Consider the following 18,483-nt stretch of genomic DNA (forward strand, 5'->3'; position numbering starts at 1 on the left):
ATCGAAGCTAAGCTATCAACAAGAAGCCCACATAAAGCACCATCGTTGAAAAATGGGCATGTGCAGAATCGGTTAAAATATGCCAAGGAACACATCGATTGGCCCAAAGAGAAATGGTGTAGCTTCTGTGGACAGATGAGAGTAAAATTTTTCTTTTCAGTTCTTGTGGTCATCAACATTAAAAATGCAGTTTCTGAAGCAAAATCCATAAATTCACAGGAGGTTGAAGAGAACTTGAGTTTGAAGAGAAAAATGTTGACACTATTTTTTTCTGAACAGATTAATATTCATTTTCTTTGCTTCCTGTAAAATAATGATGCAGACTTAATCAAATGTTTTAATACTTTGATTAGGAACTGTACGTGTAATGTTTCCACTACATTTCAAATTTAGAAATAAGCTATTTAAATATTAAACTTTTTTAACACACTGCTACTTTTTTATAACACAACTGTAACTGGACTAGACTGGACAATGACAAGTCCACCTCTGACAATCAGTGTAGGTTGTCCATAAGTGAAGACTAAGTAAACAGACAACCGAGGAGGCTACACATAGAAAAAAACATGGACCAGATGGCTTCAGTCTTCAAGTTCTTGAGTCCTGTGCTGACCCTGTGGTATCCTTTGTGAGCTGTTCAGCCTGTCCCTAAGGCTCCAGAAAGTGATACCGCTGTGGAACACATCCTGCATTGTTCCTATTCCAAAGAAGGCAGGTGCCTCTTCATCTAATGACTATAGACCACTGGCACTAATATCTCACATCATAAAGACCTTTGAGAGGCTGGTCCTGGGCTACATGAGTCCTCTTGTGGTAAACTACCTGGACCTACTGAAGTGGACCTGTTGGACTAAGATTGTAGTTAAGGATTCACTTATCTCTCTTATCTACAATGCTTATTTCTCCATTGCCTTCAGTACCGTCCAACCATCTCTGTTAAGGGGTAAGCTTAGATATATGCAGGGTGATGAGCCTGTGTGTCCTGGATAATGGACTACCTGTCAGGCAGACTGCAATTTGTGAGGCTAAAGGACTGTATCAGTGATATGAATGTGAGCAACATTGAACAGTCCGGTCTCTTTTCTATTCTCTTTGTACACCTTGGACTATAAATAACACCAGATCATGTCACTTGCAGTCCAGTTACTATTCAGGGAGTGGATGTAGACGAGGTCCATTCCTACTAGAACTTGGGGGTCAACATCAATGACAAGTGGGACTGGTCTCAGAACACAGAGGAACTGTATAAGAAAGGGCAGAGCAGGCTCTTTTTCCTTAGGAGACTGTGTTCCTTTAATGTGGGAAGTGACGTTCTTCACATCTTCTATAACTTTGTGATGGCCAGTGTGATTTTGTATGGTGTGGGGGTGCTGGGCTGTAACATCACTTCAAGAGAGGCAAACTGAATCAACAAGCTAATTAAAAGGACAAGCTCAGTTATAGGACACCTTCTGGACCCCCTGGAGTTTGCTACGAACAATGCTACACATCCTCTCTCTGACACACTAACACTGAGAACTTTCAGCCAACAAATTATTCAGTGGAAGTGCATCAAGAAACGCTACTGGGGCTCCTTTATACCAACAGCAATGTGTCTACATAATGCCTGACTGTGAAAGCCAAGTCGGATGTTTTTTGTCAATCTGGTTTGTGTATATTTATTTATTTTTCTATTTACTTAATGGGCTTCTGTACAGAGCCAAATTTATCCCTGGAGACAAATAAAGTTTTATTTATCTATGCTGCAGCCACCTGATATACCAAGAAAATGAGAGCTCCACAAGAGTATCTTGTTAGTGGTGACACATTCATGGACTGTAGAATGCCTGGTTCAGTCTTTTGAACTCAGAACTCCTACAGATTTTTTTTTTCTTCAGCATCTCACATCTGGAGCTTTATTTTCCTTCCATCCTCCCTGTCCATCTGAACACACCATCAGACTTACAGTATCTTACAGTCTTAAAAACTAATCTGAATATAAGGACTTTAAAATCCGCCCTTAAAACTATTGAAATCTAACTCTTTTCCATTCACCCAGTTTCCTACACTCACACTTTACCTGAATGCAAACCCACATTTTTTTGCTGACAAAAGAGCAAAAAATGCCAGCGGAAAAAAAACTTTGGAAGACCTTCCCAAAAAACAAACCTATTCAATTGTACCCCCAGTCTTCCACTGGCGACCCTTTGGAACATTGGGGAATATTATTTTTTAAATACCCCCTAATACTTAAGGCAATAAAGAATTAAAACCTCCAGGTCCACATACTGTGAGAATGAGTCAGCAGCTCAGGGGCATTTATGAAGATGGATTTTTGGAGAAGCTCTCTGCTGGGGAGCCAGACTGAGTGTGCATGTATGAGACAAGTAGGGTTCCTTTGCCTTCTGTTTAAGAAGGCAGAAATACGGAGCGAAGCTAATGTGGAATCCTTTGCACTTTTATACTTCTCTTCTTTGTTACAATAAACACTTCTTTTAATAGGTTAACGATGCAATGGTTAATTAAGCGCCCTTTTCTATGCGGTGGTGTGCTGGGGAGGCAGCATAAATAAGAGGGACGCCTCACGCCTGGACAAACTGGTGAGGAAGGCAGGCTCTATTGTAGGCATGGAGCTGGACAGTTATTGTCTGTCTGTATACCTGCATTGTTATCACTCTTTAATTTAATATTTTCTTTATCAGTATGCTGCTGCTGGAGTATGTGAATTTCCCCTTGGCATTAATAAAGTATCTATCTATGTACTGTATAGTGATAGCTTAACATTTACCTCTATGTACAATGACAGTCTATACATAATCATAATGCTTAAATACTTGGGGACCTTCACAATAACTAATATTTTCCCTTAAGCAATGCAAAATGCATCACTCAAACTCTATACATTTTTTTTTTGCTTGCACGTCAACAAGTTCATAAATTAAACAAATTCCAATGACTTCAACAAAGTAAAATACCTTAAAAACGCCCGCTTGGCTATTCGAAATACCCTCAGTCAGCCATCTAACTTTGAAACAAGAAGAGGGTAGTGGAACTTGAATTCCCAGCATTCACCGGGCTCCACCCCCTCGCCTTTCCAGTTGACGCATGCGTACATCTTTTCCGGCCGTCCTCCGGTAACGCCACGTCTTTTGACGTCACTGCCGCACCTGCGCAGCCATCTTGTATTTGAGGGAAAAGGAGAAAGCTGTCTTGGGAGGTAAAGGGGGGAAAATAGAAATTTAGAAATTTGAAGGTGCACTCAGAGAGTTTGTAGTGATCACATTTCAGACAGTTCATAGGAAAGCCTAGAAAAAGGTGACATTGTTCATACGCCTGAAGACGGGACAAGGAACCGGACAGAAGAAAGCGAGACGGGTAGCCGGAATCGTTGATCACCAGCCATGAATCCTGAGTAGTGAGTAGCTGCAATGGTGTTTGGTTTTATCTCCCCCTTGTTGAGAACAGGCGGCGTTCACAGTAGTATATGTCATCTTACTGATAAATCAATTATTGATGGTGTCCACGGGCCGGCATGAAGCTGGCGCTTGTGACAGCTCTTGGTTGTTCTTGCCGCACGACGCCGGCTGTAACGCCCCGCACTCTTGCTTGGAGGCACCGGGCTAGCGGACCTGACGCTTACTTTGTCGCTTTCAATCTCCCCTACACGTAGCAAATAAGTAGACATACATTTTTCGTTGTATGTAAAAAATAGGAATTTGTGTACGTTTATTTAATAAGCGGTTCGTTAAGTATTTTCCAATCAAGATCGAAAAACTATCTTTACTTTTGTATGGTAGTGTTTAACTTGAACTATCGGGGTGACGTAATCCATCCGATGTTTCAATGACACGAAATCGAAACGATCTTGCAGCTGATTCAGCAATAATCAAAGACATGTAACATTTCCTCTTTAATTGTTTCCTTTTGCCTTCTATTTTTACGTTTTGGGTAGAGGTGACCAAAAACGAAATGAGCCTTGTGCTGCAATTACAAATACGCAAACCTGGGCTTGTATTTCTTCTTGTCGCCGCTGCCAGTTACCTGGCCTGCTCGCTCGCCTTTCGCGTTTGAAGTGCACAATGCCGATATGCACCTCACTCCCATGTGTATATAGGTGGTAATGCTTGCTTATTTCTGTAGTGATGTATGAATAGTACTGAATGAATCACGTTTGGATACGATGAATAGTAAATTATGGCAAATGTGTGTTTATTCTTAAGGACAACCTGCTCCAGTCTGAGGTGAAGCTAAGATTGAAACTAACTATAGCTCATCAAGAATACACGAATCCGACCATACCAAACTGTGTAGCGGAAATATAAATGTAATTGAGTGGCTTGGCTAAGGGCCAGACTTAAATCTATGAGTAGTCTATGAAAAACATTTAAGACTGTCATTCCTTAATGGTCTTTACCAAGCCCGAAGAAGTGTAAGCAGTTTTGCAAAGAAAATTAGACACACAGTCCATTCTCCAAAAGCCTGTTTAGTCTTTAAAGGCTTAACTGTCATCACTACCAAAGGTACCTCAACAAAATAGTTGCTTGTTATGTGAATACTCTTATGATGGTACTTGCTATGTTACCTGTCAGCGACTTGTACTGGAATAAATGTAAAAATATTTGATATCTCTTGCCCTATGTATACCCCTTAGCATTTCTGCTACACATTTCCTTGGTGTCCTTGGGTGTCTCAACCTCTCTTGCCCAGTGCTTCTTCCCTTGATCGTGTTCCCAAAAAGCCTGCTTCTAGGATCCTGTCATTTCAAGCTGCCTTGCTCTTCTGCTGTTCACACAAATGGCAGCTGGGCCCTCGTTGCCAGATTTGGAAACATTGTTCATATTCTTGCAAGTACTGTACTTTCCATCTTTTAAGGTGGTTCAGGTTACGCCTTGAGGTGTTTAGTGACACAACATTGCTTGGTACCTTATTTGCACTGTTGTCATTGAAATGCACCATTTTAAACTCCTTTTTTTGAATTGAATTTTGTATTGCATCCCTACCACTAAGCCAAACTGACTATTCGGACCAAAGCCAAACAAAACTGACTAATCAGACTGCTTGGACAGATGAGAAAATCACACAGAGATAGCAGCATTTTAGTATATATATATTTTTTAAAAACTTAATTAACTTATGACAGTTTTTTAATAATCCCAATAAAGTTTAGTTAAATGCCTAATCTATGGTCAACTTAAGAGATTGTAAAGTTACACTTTGTTTAATTATGTATGTTTGAGATAAGTAATCTGTATGGATTATAGATTTGTAGCATTCATTTGCAGGTCCTGAGAGAAGCTATTGCTGATCTGCTTGTAGAGCCCTGTGGATCCTTAGTGGCACCACCTGTCCTCCATTATATTTTGTCCTCAGTGAGCAAATTTGATGAGACTTACTGTATCTAAAATGTTTTGGGAGTCATACATTTGTAGCATTCATTTGCAGGTCCTGAGAGAAGCTATTGCTGATCTGCTTGTAGAGCCCTGTGGATCCTTGTTAGTGGCACCACCTGTCCTCCATTATATTTTGTCCTCAGTGAGCAAATTTGATGAGACTTACTGTATCTAAAATGTTTTGGGAGTAAGAGAAGTTCTCATCTTCTTGTACTTTCCTATGCTGTAATCTAAAATGAAGGCATCATAATACTTTATTAGTTTCTTTTTATTTGTCTGCTCTCACCACATGGGTGTACAATATTTGTCAGCTTAATGCATTAAGAATACTTTTTCTTTTTTTTAGAAATCCATTAATAAGAGCAGAACACTTTTGCTAACAAAGCAAAAATGTGATTGAGCATGAGTGACCAGTTTACAAGTAAGATCAGGAAAACTGTTCAAATATTGAGGGTATAACTGGGGTCATCAAGGTAGTTGGGTTTTTAAGAAACCGTTTGCATTAAACAAAAAAAAATGTTTGATAAAAGTGAAATTCTCACATTTTTGTTTGAAACCCCTTCATGCTGCCATCTAATGCTGACACAACCCTAATGATTTATGAGTGTTCAGACTTTGAAACATCCATCCATCCATTTTCCAAAACATGCTTGACACATTTCAGCATTAAAGCATATGCTTCATCAGAGTCACACATCAACCATTCTTGATTCTAGAGTGTCTTTCACAGCTGGCATCCTATTAATGCACTTTAAATGGCAAATATGATTGCAAAGTGGATAATGCAAAATACAGGGTCATCACAATTCAAGATGTCATGGAAAATAAAAATGGGAGTGATTAGTGATTGTAGATGTCATGTTGTCCAGATTGAGTTAATTCTTTACTTCGCCTTATACAATATCTTGTATTAGGAGTTTATTTTTCGCACACCGCTTGGGGTCAGAGGGCAGGGTCAGCCATTGTACAACGCCCCTGGAGCAATTGCAGGTTCAAGGGCCCAGCAGAGTTGGATCTCTTTCGGCGGTAACGGGGATTTGAACTGGCATCCTTCTGTATACCAACACAGATCCTTAGCCTCAGAGCCACTTCAACACACATAAGAGACTATTGACAGTAAAATAAAATAAGAGCCAAATAAATTCTGGCTGGTATTTTCAAAGCAAACTAAATATAGGAAAATTACTTTAGACAAGACTTTGCAATAAAAGGTATCTTTGAGCTTTCAGCCTGACAGATAGGCATACTGAGAGAGTTCTACAAAGCAGAGATACCAAGCTGAAAGATTATTCTTGAGTAGCAGTGTGCAAATTTGTCTTTAGAATAGTGAGCCAGCCTGCACCACAAAGTTTTGAATGCTTTAACAGTGTATATACCTTTTTATTTTATCGTGTGGATGTAGTGATTTCACCTGTCTGTAGCTCAGCCTTTCAGTATACAAGGCAATGAATCTGTGGTTGTTATCGTTCAAAAAATTATTTAAATATGGCACAGTTAGAGCACTGTATCATGCTAGAAACCTCCTGATTTTGGGCAATATTGTTCCAGTAATTTTTGGAACCCCTTGTCATCTCTAATGAGACTGCAGTTTTGGTTAGTCTGAAAATATTGTAGGTTTGTAGCATGCACACTTTTTACCTGGAGTTGTGCAACTTTTTATTTCTTTCCGGGAAACAGGACCACAGCAGTCTGCAATGTAGTATGAAAGGATTGCAATTGTCACATTTTCTTTTTTAACTTGATTCTAAAAAAAAGTTGAATAATATACATTGACATTCTGTATTTTGTTCTTTCCTCTAGGGTGCAGTTATTCGTTTGTAATTTTAAGCTTGCATAAAGTTTTATCATCCCAAAAATTAATGATCCTTGTAGTGTTTCTGTTGTGTCTTTGTTTTGCATATACTAAAAAGTTTTAAAGTTTTTGAATATCTGGGCCAATCTGGCATCACCAGTCTGTAGGCACTAAAGGTTAGATGCACCATTCCACCCAACAATATGCATAACATACCCACTTTATTTAGTCATGTCCCCTCTTTCACACTCTTAATGGTCCTCGCCAACATTATGACTTGTCTATTATGGGATTGTTCAGGTCATGGTACCTTAATAAAAACCAGGCCTCCAGATGACAACTGGGACATAAAGATAACAGTGTGAATGCAACTACTGATTCTATTTTAATTCTTTCATGCAGTCCCATATAAATAACATTTGCAGGTCATTGACAGTGCTGACCAATCCCTTTTTAAGACATAATTTAACTATAATTTACAGCCATTGTTCAGGTCGCTTTGTAATTCATTCCAGTTCTGTGTTGCTAACTAATATGTTCTACATGAAAATCACTTTGGGAAAAAGTTTATTATGGAAGGTGCTATATTAAAAAAACAAACTGCTTGTTGCTTCAGCTCAGTTTTTCCATCAGGTAAAGAGACTGATTAATTGTTTTACAAGAATTTTTGGCTTTCTAGCAAAAAATATGTTAGCATGATTTGAAACATTTTATTATTATTAACATTGTTTAGGTGCATTCACATATAATTCGTGAAGCACCTATTGCAAAATTCCATGTCTATACAAATGAAACAACTATGACAGCTGTGGACCTAATTTGTTGAGATGTGGCACACTTATTCTTCATAGAAATTTGTTGAGGCTTTTAATTTTTCGGTTACGTGTCTTGAACACATTGTGCTGTACAAAGTTTTAAAACTTCAAAATTTATTGACTAGCTATGGCTAATTTGCATAATCAAAAATCTTAACCTGGGGAAAAGTTCTGTGCGGCTTTGACTAGGAATTAATTTCAATTTTACCTTAAGAGTGGTTTCTTGAACATATTTTCCTTTTTAACTCATGTGACAACCACTTGGGTGCCCAATGCAAGTGAGTCAAACGCCAGGTAGAGCACACACACACACACATACATCAGCACTGTCTCCTGCTGCTTTATGTAAGTTAACAATTAAGAGTACAAAAAAGCCACTTCTCAGCAAATAAGTGAAAGAGGAAAACAGTTATGTAAGCATATATTAGACTGAATTAATTGAACAATATTATCTGTGAAGAACCAATGTCATCAACCTGCAGCTAAATGGTGCTTGAACTAATTAATAACACAGGAAAGGTACGGCAATCCTAAGTGATATAAACACACAGAATGGGTTTAAAAATGGACAGTGGTGTCGGGAGGTGGGAGGCTTCAGTGGCATAAGCTCCTGATCTTTCAGTCCCAGTTACACACATTCAAGAAAGCCCCTGATCTTCTGGCCCATTGTGTACCATTCATATTCCTGTTATACAATAAATTGATTCCTTTCCCAGTTCTTATTTATGTAATTGTAACTAAAGATTGTGTTTAAACTAATATTAATAGCTAATTAGGGAACTTATTGCAGTTTCTTTCCTTTCATATGTTAATATTGATACTGATTTAGTGGTAGTATTGGTCATATTGTATTAATAGATATTTTTCTATTAATTAATTTCATAAAAGTTGTGCTTAAGAAAATGAACCAAAATTGGTCACAGACCCTCTACAACTAACACATATCAATCAATGCCATTTTCACATAACTTGAATTGCAATCTGCTGTCTATGAAAGCTATTGTGCTACCTACAAACCCTTGTTCCCTGTTTTTAATTCCAATGTAAAGTGCTGTTAAAAAGCACATTTAATGTAGTCTACTAACATATGTAATTGCATACAAGTCTTGCAATTTCTCTTCAAGATAACTCATTGTTACAAAACAATTTAATAATCAAAAATATAATAACTTGACCGTTAAATGAAGTAAATAAAAAGTATGAAATGTTCCAACTTTCAAATCCGTTAACTTGGTCACCGAATGCACCTGGGTCTTAGGCCTTGCATACGTTGTTTTAGTTGTCTAATTTTTAAAATTTCTTTTGATAGAGGACAAAAAAGCCATTGTGACAAAGAATAATGCTTATATTCATAAGTTTGCTCACATCCGGAATGGCCTTGGTTACAGTAAAACTGGCAGAGATATGGGAAATCAGGCACTATAACTTTTAATGTCAAAAATCGAGATTATTTGGGAATGGACTCGGCTAGATGTCAAAAAGCCAGCTCTGGAATAATAGCATGTACTGATTAAGTGTCACCTGTTTTTTTTGCAGTTTAGCTAGTGATATATCTTTAAATGAGAAATACCATTTAAACTGGGCATCATTTTGGTAAAAAAAGAATAATAAGTTTGGTTTCTAGTCAAAACTTAAGATTGTTTGATATGAAAACCAATATGATGAGACGTTAAGTATATGACCTAGAAGAAAATGTAGTTATGGAATGACATGGTTAGCTGAGTAAAATATTACTGTGATACTTTATACTTAAGTAAAACTTTCATTAATATTTTAGGTTGTAGCATTATGTATCAAAATGTGATTTTAAAACCATATTTAAAAACCTTGAAGTGTTCAAATCTTCTCTTTTATAATGACTTTCATAGAAATCTCCATTAAAAGGCACCTGAAGAAAATGTGAATAATCATTAATCTTTAGTTTACATAGCACCTTTCATAGTAAATATTATGAGAATCAAAAATAATTGAAGTAAAATAATGTATCAGTTATTTTAACAATGTCTTTTTTGAATTTTTTTTTTTTTTATTTTTTTTTTAAATATCTGTTTTGTTCAAAAGATCTTCAAGAGCTGTAAAGCCTATCATGATCATATCTAGCCTAAGGCAGTAGCCAGTCCTGGATTGGACAGCAGACGTCATGTTGCAGTGTCTGATATTAACCCACACTCTCTTGAATGTGAATGGTTTAGAATCTTGGGATATGGAAGGTCTCTGGAGGATTTGAGCAAAGCCCGCATAGACTCATGCAGAATATGCAAACTCTGAACACAATTTCCAGAATAGAAATTAAACCCAGATCTCCTGGAGTTTGGGAGCATCAGCACTAACCACTGCAACACTGTGCCAACATGTGAACTTTGTTTTTTTTTCCCTATTACTTGTAACTTGAAATCAATTAAAATATGTCTGCCTACATTTTTTCATGATTCTAGGTGTAGAAAATATGTATCTAGGTCAAGATGCATAGTTAGGTGTGAAAGTGTCCTATATTTCATCCTTTTCAAAAATATTTCCCAGTAGCAGTGCACAAATTGTGAATTAGCCTGTTTTACAGAGACAAATGAAGCTGTGCAGCATGTTTGTCACCCCAAGCTAGCTTACTGAGAGAGGAGTGCAGTACTTTGTTGTAACAGCAAGCATTGCTTGACAGTTATGGATGGCCTATGTTTCATATAATGTAGCAGACTTTTTATAGTCCTCACCCTGCACTACTAGTGGTTTACACCTGTGTCCTCAAAATTATTATCTGCAATAACTCGCTGTCCCCATGGTAAGATTAAACTATAAAATTCACATTGAGTTATGTCCTAATAATCAGCAAGACATCATATGCAACCTGTCTTTAGACAGTATTTTAGATTAGATTGTAGATTTGAATTTACTGCAGCAATATGCAAGGTACCTTTAAGTATGCACAGCCTATAGTATTGTAAAACAAGTAGTAGTTCAAGGAATTCAGTTAAGATTTATGCATATATCATAAGTTTGACCAGTTAACACAAAGTCCAATTTCTTAGCTACATAAATACACAAAGAACAGTGTGAACAAACAATGTTTCTTTACTAATGCTGTATAAAACTGTATCTAAGTCAATGGGACAAAGTGCTGGCTCCGAGGCTAGGGATCTACGCTGCCAATTGGAAGGTTGCCTTTTTGAATCTCGTAAATGCCAGAAGCAATTCCGCTCTGCTGGGCCCTAGAGCAAAGCCCTTAACCTGTAATTGCTTCTTGTTGGGAATGACGTTAAACTGCATCCAGCCCTCCTAGCACATCCTCCAACTTGCAGAGAAAACTTGGGAGTTGGAGATGGGATTAGCACTCCAGCCACTGCAAAAAACCTCACACTGTTCCATTCCATTCGAAGTAGTGTGGTGCTGAGGTGTCACCCGTGGTATGGCTGCACTCGGGCTCTAATTTGGGACCCCAAGTTGGTTTGTTGTGTGGTTGGTGCTGCAACAAAGTATATTAGTGCATGCTCCCCAACCTAAGTCATTGGTGATCTGTTTTTCTAGTGAACTTGTGTAGAGTGGAAACATTGCTTATTGTTGTGTTGCAGGTAAGTACATGGCAATCAGTAGGACATCACTGATAACGCTTAGCCACTTTCACTTGGTTGTATCTCTTTGACTTCTGTCTGCTGTGACCACTTGCATGGCATAGTTAAAAAAGCAGTACACACTACTAAAGCAAAAAAGACTCTCTTTTTACATTTAATAGTGGTAATGTCAAGCTGAACATGGTCCAGAAATTAAGAAGACTTGATCCAAACATTGTTTTTATTCTTAGCCCATCCAAACTTCCTTTTGATTGCAATCGGAGAGCTGCTAATGTCCAGTGGTGCATACTACTAAAGACAAAGGTGAACCTAGTCGCTAGTCTGCAAGAAACATTTAAATAAGAATCTCATTGTACATGACAATAATCTTCAAGTTCAACTTGATGCCAGACTTGTACTTTCAGTGTAGAGCTGTGCCAGTGATGAATGATCTTGTCTATCACCAGTTGGCTGGATGCATCATCGATGTAAATCAAAATTGTCGATTGGCTCCAAACATATGCAGAAATTTCTTCAAAGCACCAAAATGCAGCTGCCACTTTACTTTTTCTTAATCTTGTGTGCCTGACAAGGAAACGTTCAGGCACACTCACTTTCACAGCAGGAGGCATGTGAGATTACTTTGCTCTGCTAGTTTAGCAGAAGTGCAGTGTACCTGAGGGAAGGCAGCCTGGTCTATGCGTAACACGCAGAATTTGAATGAGAAGAGCGTGTGTATATTTGTAGTGCTGTCCCACCGTGCTGCTCACAGACTCGCGGTACCCATGTCTTCTTGCTGTTTATGTCACTCTTTTAGGTAGCTGACTATCCTTAAAATGATTGCTTACTGTGGCTACACAAGTTGGAATTCTTTTGTGACTCTGACAGGAAGATCTATTTTTAGGTAGTAAACAGGTATTATTTTTAATTGTGCACCAAAATGAAAATTCTTGGCAAAAGTCAAATTTCCGAGACCATTAGATCGAATACATTTTTGTTCTTCAATTTTTACTCATCTGTTTTTGTGCTACAAGTATAACTACTTTCTCCTTGTCCAGTGCTTTTAAGGTAAAATAATAATAAAGATCCCCATCCCAACCATTAAGTGTGGTGTTGAAATTTTCTCCACTCCTTGCTCTAAATGAGTGAACTATGAATTTTGGTTTATACAAGCAAATTCCACATGAGAATGTTTGGTTATCCATTAATGAGGTGAAATTTAACAACGTTGCTCGTGTACCCAATAATGATTTACTTAAAAGTAAATCTTTGAAAAATTCATTAAGTAAAATAAATGTTGTGTTTTGAAAGGGCACAATTAAAGATCCACTCTTAATTACACTGAGTAGCTTTTCCAGTCCAGAAATACTAGTTAGATAAAAACAATTGAGAGAAACCTCTGTTGTTCTGGTATGTGAGAATGCTCAGCAAATACCAGAGTGCTAAGCTGTTGTTGTTAAAGTAGGCACTGCCATTTGGTAAATTCAGGGGTTCATATAATTTTTTTTACATAGACAATGAAGGTTTCTGTAACCATTATTGTGATCTCAATGAGGAATAAACCACATTTTTGTTAAATCATGAATATAGATAATTCTAAAGTGTTCACAAAGTTATTCTCACCACTAAATATAAACTATTTTCACACAGACAGTTGTACATTTTGTGGGCTTTTTATTACCTATGTGTACAACTTCGTATCAATTTTGGGAGTAAATGACAGATGGTGCTTTGAAATTGAATCCTAGTGTTCCATCAAGTATAGATATCCTCTGTTTCTGTTGCCAGGGAAACATTGTTCTAGCTTGACAACAACAGCAGAGCTAACCCTGAGAATTAACATGCTTACATGTTGCATTCTCATTGCCCAGTTGATTATCCTGTAAATATAGACATCCATCCATCCAAAGTTTGGTTTTGGTTGTGAACTGAGGTTGTTTTTGATCTGCACACAGCTTGGGATAGTTTTTCAAAATAATCAATTTGCTTAAGTGTGAGCCAGTCACTCTGTACTGATAGGACTGTGTTACTGAAATTTAGGCCGACATAGCATCACAAAGAGCATATTTAAAATAAAATGCCCTTTTGCTTACTGGATTTGGTTTGATGCCTTTGTTGTGAATTCCATTGATAAAGCTGTAGCATTTAAACATACCTGTTCTATCTAGATGTATTTTAAATATTATTAGTTAATTGCTTCTTTTGATACATAAATTACCTGTCACACTTAGTCCAGAATTTAATAGAAGATGTTTATAAGAATAACCTGAATTAATTTACATTAATTCTATGCAAACTTTTTTGAGAGCTTTTTTCAGTTGACTTTTATGGAATTGATATTATTATAGACCTGATTTTTCAAGTTGTTTTTTATTTTTATTTTGTGCAATTGTTAATGGTAGTTCGTAGTGTGCTTAGTTGAATAATCTATAAATCATGCTGATGGCAATGTGGCGATGGTGCTGCTAGGGGGCATAGCCCAACTATGTGTAGTCTGTGTCCTGGATGTATTTTCCCAAGTGGAAATGGGCACAAGCAAAGCTATTGGGTGCTTGCCAGGGTTGCAGTCGTATTATTCTTAGATTGTAACTGTCAAGCAAATGTCCTTTTTGGATATACTGAGACTGTGCATTCTGTTACTTTAGGACATGTGGGCAGTTCATTTTGACTGCCTTACTTATTAAATACAAGTTGGGGTCTGCAGAGAGCCCTCTTGTATGGTGGTCCCAGGGTTTTATGTTGTACATCCAGTGGTAGAGCCAGCCAGTACAGGGGCATGGGAGATGCTTGACCATGGGCCCATCACAACCAATCACAACTGATCAACTCACACCTCGAACTTCCAGTTCCACCTATTTGCAAACCCCAACCCCAAAACACGTTGAGTTGCCAATGGTTTGATCAGAAACTTACCATCTTGGACTCTACAAATGTCATGTTGCTGTCACATACCAGTGTTGGACCTTATCTGAATGAACCAACCATGAGAAACTGGGCTGTTTGTTTCAAGAAAGTTTGTTGTTTTTATGGCTAGGTATTTCAAAAGGTGAAGTGGGTCTTTTTGCAGCTTTTGTGAACAGTGCAAATGGAGTAGAATATATACCTTGTATACAGGCAGTCCCCAGGTTACGTACGAGATAGGGACTGTAGGTTTGTACTTAAGTTGAATTTGTATGTAAGTCGGAACAGGTACATTATTTTAATAAATGCTATTGTTGACTGACTGTAACTAAGTGTTCTGCCGGTGAATGGAGTTTCACCTCTCTCTGACCATTTTATTATTTCTACTTTATTTTCAATGGTGATGATTTTTCTCTTCTTTACTGTATCACCAGCACTTGCATCAGATTTGTGTTTCAGAGACTTTCTTGAAGGGTGAAGACAAAAGGTTAAGATGAGCTCTTCTGCACAGCACTGCACAGCTATCACAGCAGGAAGGTACCAGTCGTCAACACATCTGATGTACTGACAAGAGACAACTTCCTGTTATGTATGTAACAGTACAAGCAGGCTTGCTATTGAGAATGAATGGGGGCGATGAGGGGCGGTTCACCACACAGTCACCTACAGTACAGTATACTGCCTGCTGTGTCCGCCCACCGAGAACGAACACGGTGCGGCCAAAGACGGGTAGTGAATTGCCCACCACCGCCCCCATTCAACAGGCAGCCACCTGAGGCACACTACAATGCTACCCCCCGCCTCCCCGTTCACCCTCAGTGGCCTCCGTTCAGCCACAACCGGGTCGCCGATTGCAGCATTATCAGCTGCCCACCGAGAACAAACGGGGCAGCTGCGTGTGGTGGGTGGGCAGTGAAACGCCCCCACTCCACTGCATCCAGTCAGGAGCAGCAGCTGCAGCAGCGTAGTGGGCGGGCAGCGAACCGCCCCATCAAGCCTCCATCCTATGGACTAGGACCATGGGTCACTGCTTGCCTCCCGAAGGACACTACGCGAGCAGCGAAATCGCCCCCCTCCAGCCACCGCTTGCAGCGTTCCCCAGGCCAAAGATGATGGAGTGGCAGTTACTGAGGCGCATGCGTCGCAGCTGCGGCCCTGTTCGTAAGTCGTAGGTCAGATGTCCGTAACCTGGGGACTACCTGTACTTGTTTTTTTGTATGTGTTTCTACTTTTCTTCAGTTTCTCCCTTACAGTATGGTTTATGCGTCAATATGTTTTAATGATTGTGCAAAATAGTAAACCTAATGAATGCTGCTGTTGACTATTTTTGCCACAGAGCATTTTCTAGCAGACAAGAAAAAAAGAGTAGTCTTGCACACCTTCTGGGATTACAGCCCCTTACCTGGGATGAGAGTTTAATATGTGATCACTATCAAAATAGTGCTCCTTTTTCAACTTTTCAGACTTTTGTCTTCCTGGCATAAATAGTCCTCGTTTTTTACTTTATTTATGTTTCTAAAAAGTGACAGGCAGGTTAACTTATTTGGTTTAGAGTTCAGGTAACAGAAATGCACACTTCATCACACCTTTACTTTTTTACCTTTACTACAACTTTTTTTTCTTATATCCTTTTTTCCCTTGCACATGTGCAATTATTCCAATTGAGTGTTTCAACTATTGCAATATAGTCATTCTGCATGTATCCCATATCCCCTGCTTGTTACAAATCCTGCAAATGCACGATATCTCTAAACAGTGATCACAACTTCTTCTAAAATTTCCACAAATAAAATCAGGTACTGTATAACATTTATACAATCCGTTACTTTTATTTAATAACCAGTCTTAAAGAGACTCCTTCTTTGAAATAATTAACAGAACTTTGCACTTTTGTTTCAAATAGACAGAATTTTTTACTTCTTTCTTCAGAAGTGTAGAGGCCCACTAAAATGTTTGACCTACTTTTGATCAACGCTAGGTGGAGTGTTTTCTTTTTTGGCTCCCTGGCTTTAACATTAATGTAGAATAAAATAGTTTTATTATCTTTTTACAGTATCGTAGGATTAAGAATCTCTGGATGTATTTAGACATGTATTTAATCTGTTATATAGAAATTTTATGTTTTTTGTGTATATTTTGTAATTTTATTTGTAAATATGTATGATATTCCGTGCCTGTGTAATGGATTGTATGCTGTGTAATAATATAATATAAAATAATAATTTTATGAGCCGTACTTTAATTGAAAAGGAACCCAATAATATAAATTTAATAAAAACAAAATGCAAACTTTTTGAGACAGAAAATATTTAAACAACTGGCAGGTTAAACTTTGTTTGCAGCAGTGTAGGGCAAAGTTGAGCCAGTCTTTAAAGTCCCCTTAACGTCTGACAGTCATTACTTCGAAAATCACATGTCTAAATGATCAGATTTTGGCACAAGTTAGCATTATCAGAATATGTAATCTTACAAACTTGCTATTGTCTTGTATTAATTTAAATGTACTTGTCTACTAAACTGTTTACACACTGGTGTTGCTTGAAGTATATTTAGAATTATTTTAAAATAAATAACTATTAACACATCTATTGAAACTGAAATGCCAGAAAATGTTGTTTCTTTCTGTTTTTAATATACTAGATATTTAAATATGTTATGAAATGCAAGTAAGAATAAAATTGGCTTTTTTATCTTTAAAATGTAATTCAGCATTTGATTTCTCTCCTGATGTCCTGGAGGTGTTTATATTAAACTTGACTGCACACACCCATAAATCCGGATGTGAGGGTTTATTGCTGTTAGCACAATCAAGGCTTTGTCTTTCTCTGCTTGTTGTATGTTGAATACTTTAATCCTTCTACATACATTATTCTGGAGATTGTAATTTTCCTGTTTTTTCTTTAAAATATTTTCTTTGTGCTCTCAAGTGTACCTTCTCCATAATTGGCATGTGTAAAATTTAGCATTGTATGCAAAGTGTTCCTAAAAATAAAAAAAAATGTAAAAATATCAGTAATAAATGGAGATACAAGGTGGATTTAGTCATGGCTCCCTTAGACGACTGCGTTATAGCCAAGGATAAGCTTCCAGGGTCTTTGAAATTTACATTGGTATTTGGAAACCTGATGATCCTAATGCAAACAGACTACCTAATAAAGCAACTGTTTGCTTTTAATCATATTAGCTCACTGTGACTGGCTAAGGGTGTGGATTCAGGCCTGTCTTAAGATATGCTTAATACTTTTTGTCTTACTTTTTTATATTATTTTATGCATCCATCACCTCGGCGTATCTACTGTAGTTTTGCTTACATTATTGATTAGGATTGTGCTGCAAATGCCCCATACCACATTTTTTTTTCAAAAGTTATTAACTTCAGTGCCCTTTTAATATTATTTCCAAAAAGAGCATCACTATCATATTATTGAAGAGGTAAAACATTGGCCTGCTTTAGGTACGCGTGTCAGTGTACCATGTGACAGAATGGTACCTCATGGAGGGATAATTTCTTCCTTACACTAGGTGCTACCAGGGTCTGCTTTACCTCTTCCTATTATCCTGAATTGGATTAAACAGGTTCAAAACAGAATTAGTAGATGGTAGAAAATTTTCCATCACAGATTTGACACCAACAGTATTTATTTACATAGCACATTTTCATACAGATGTGCTTTAACTCATTGTGCTTTACAAATAACAATATTCAAATTTCAATAGAAAGAAAAAAGTCCAATATTTCAGCAGCAAAAGTCTGTAACTGTTCTGAAAAGGTACATTTTGGGCAAATTTAACCAAATCATATAATTTTGTTTTTTTTTGTTTGTTTGTTTAAAACACATTATTCTCTTAAATGCATTCACTGCAACCTTTCTATAATTAATGGCATTATAACAGCCCTTGAGATGTATACTCAGAGAGCTGCAGTACCCTCCATAATGTTTGGGACAAAGACACATTTTTACCCCTCTGCTCCACAGTTCACAATTAAAAATCTAACAATTCAGACATGATTAAAATGCACACTGCAGATTTTAATATAATGGTATTTGCATACATTTTGGTTCCAG

General features: G+C 37.6%; 1 protein-coding gene across 1 annotated transcript in view; it reads left to right on the plus strand.

The window, feature by feature from the left end:
• Window positions 1-3,133: 3,133 nt before the first annotated feature.
• Window positions 3,134-18,483, plus strand: part of rab1ba (zRAB1B, member RAS oncogene family a) — a 48,874-nt gene continuing 33,524 nt past the window's right edge. The window contains exon 1 of the mRNA XM_028803007.2: window positions 3,134-3,394. Coding sequence (XP_028658840.1) covers window positions 3,381-3,394 — 14 coding nt within the window. The 5' untranslated portion in view covers window positions 3,134-3,380. The remainder of the gene's footprint in view (window positions 3,395-18,483) is intronic.

Source organism: Erpetoichthys calabaricus, chromosome 1 (assembly GCF_900747795.2).
Source record: "Erpetoichthys calabaricus chromosome 1, fErpCal1.3, whole genome shotgun sequence".
NCBI lineage: Eukaryota > Metazoa > Chordata > Cladistia > Polypteriformes > Polypteridae > Erpetoichthys > Erpetoichthys calabaricus.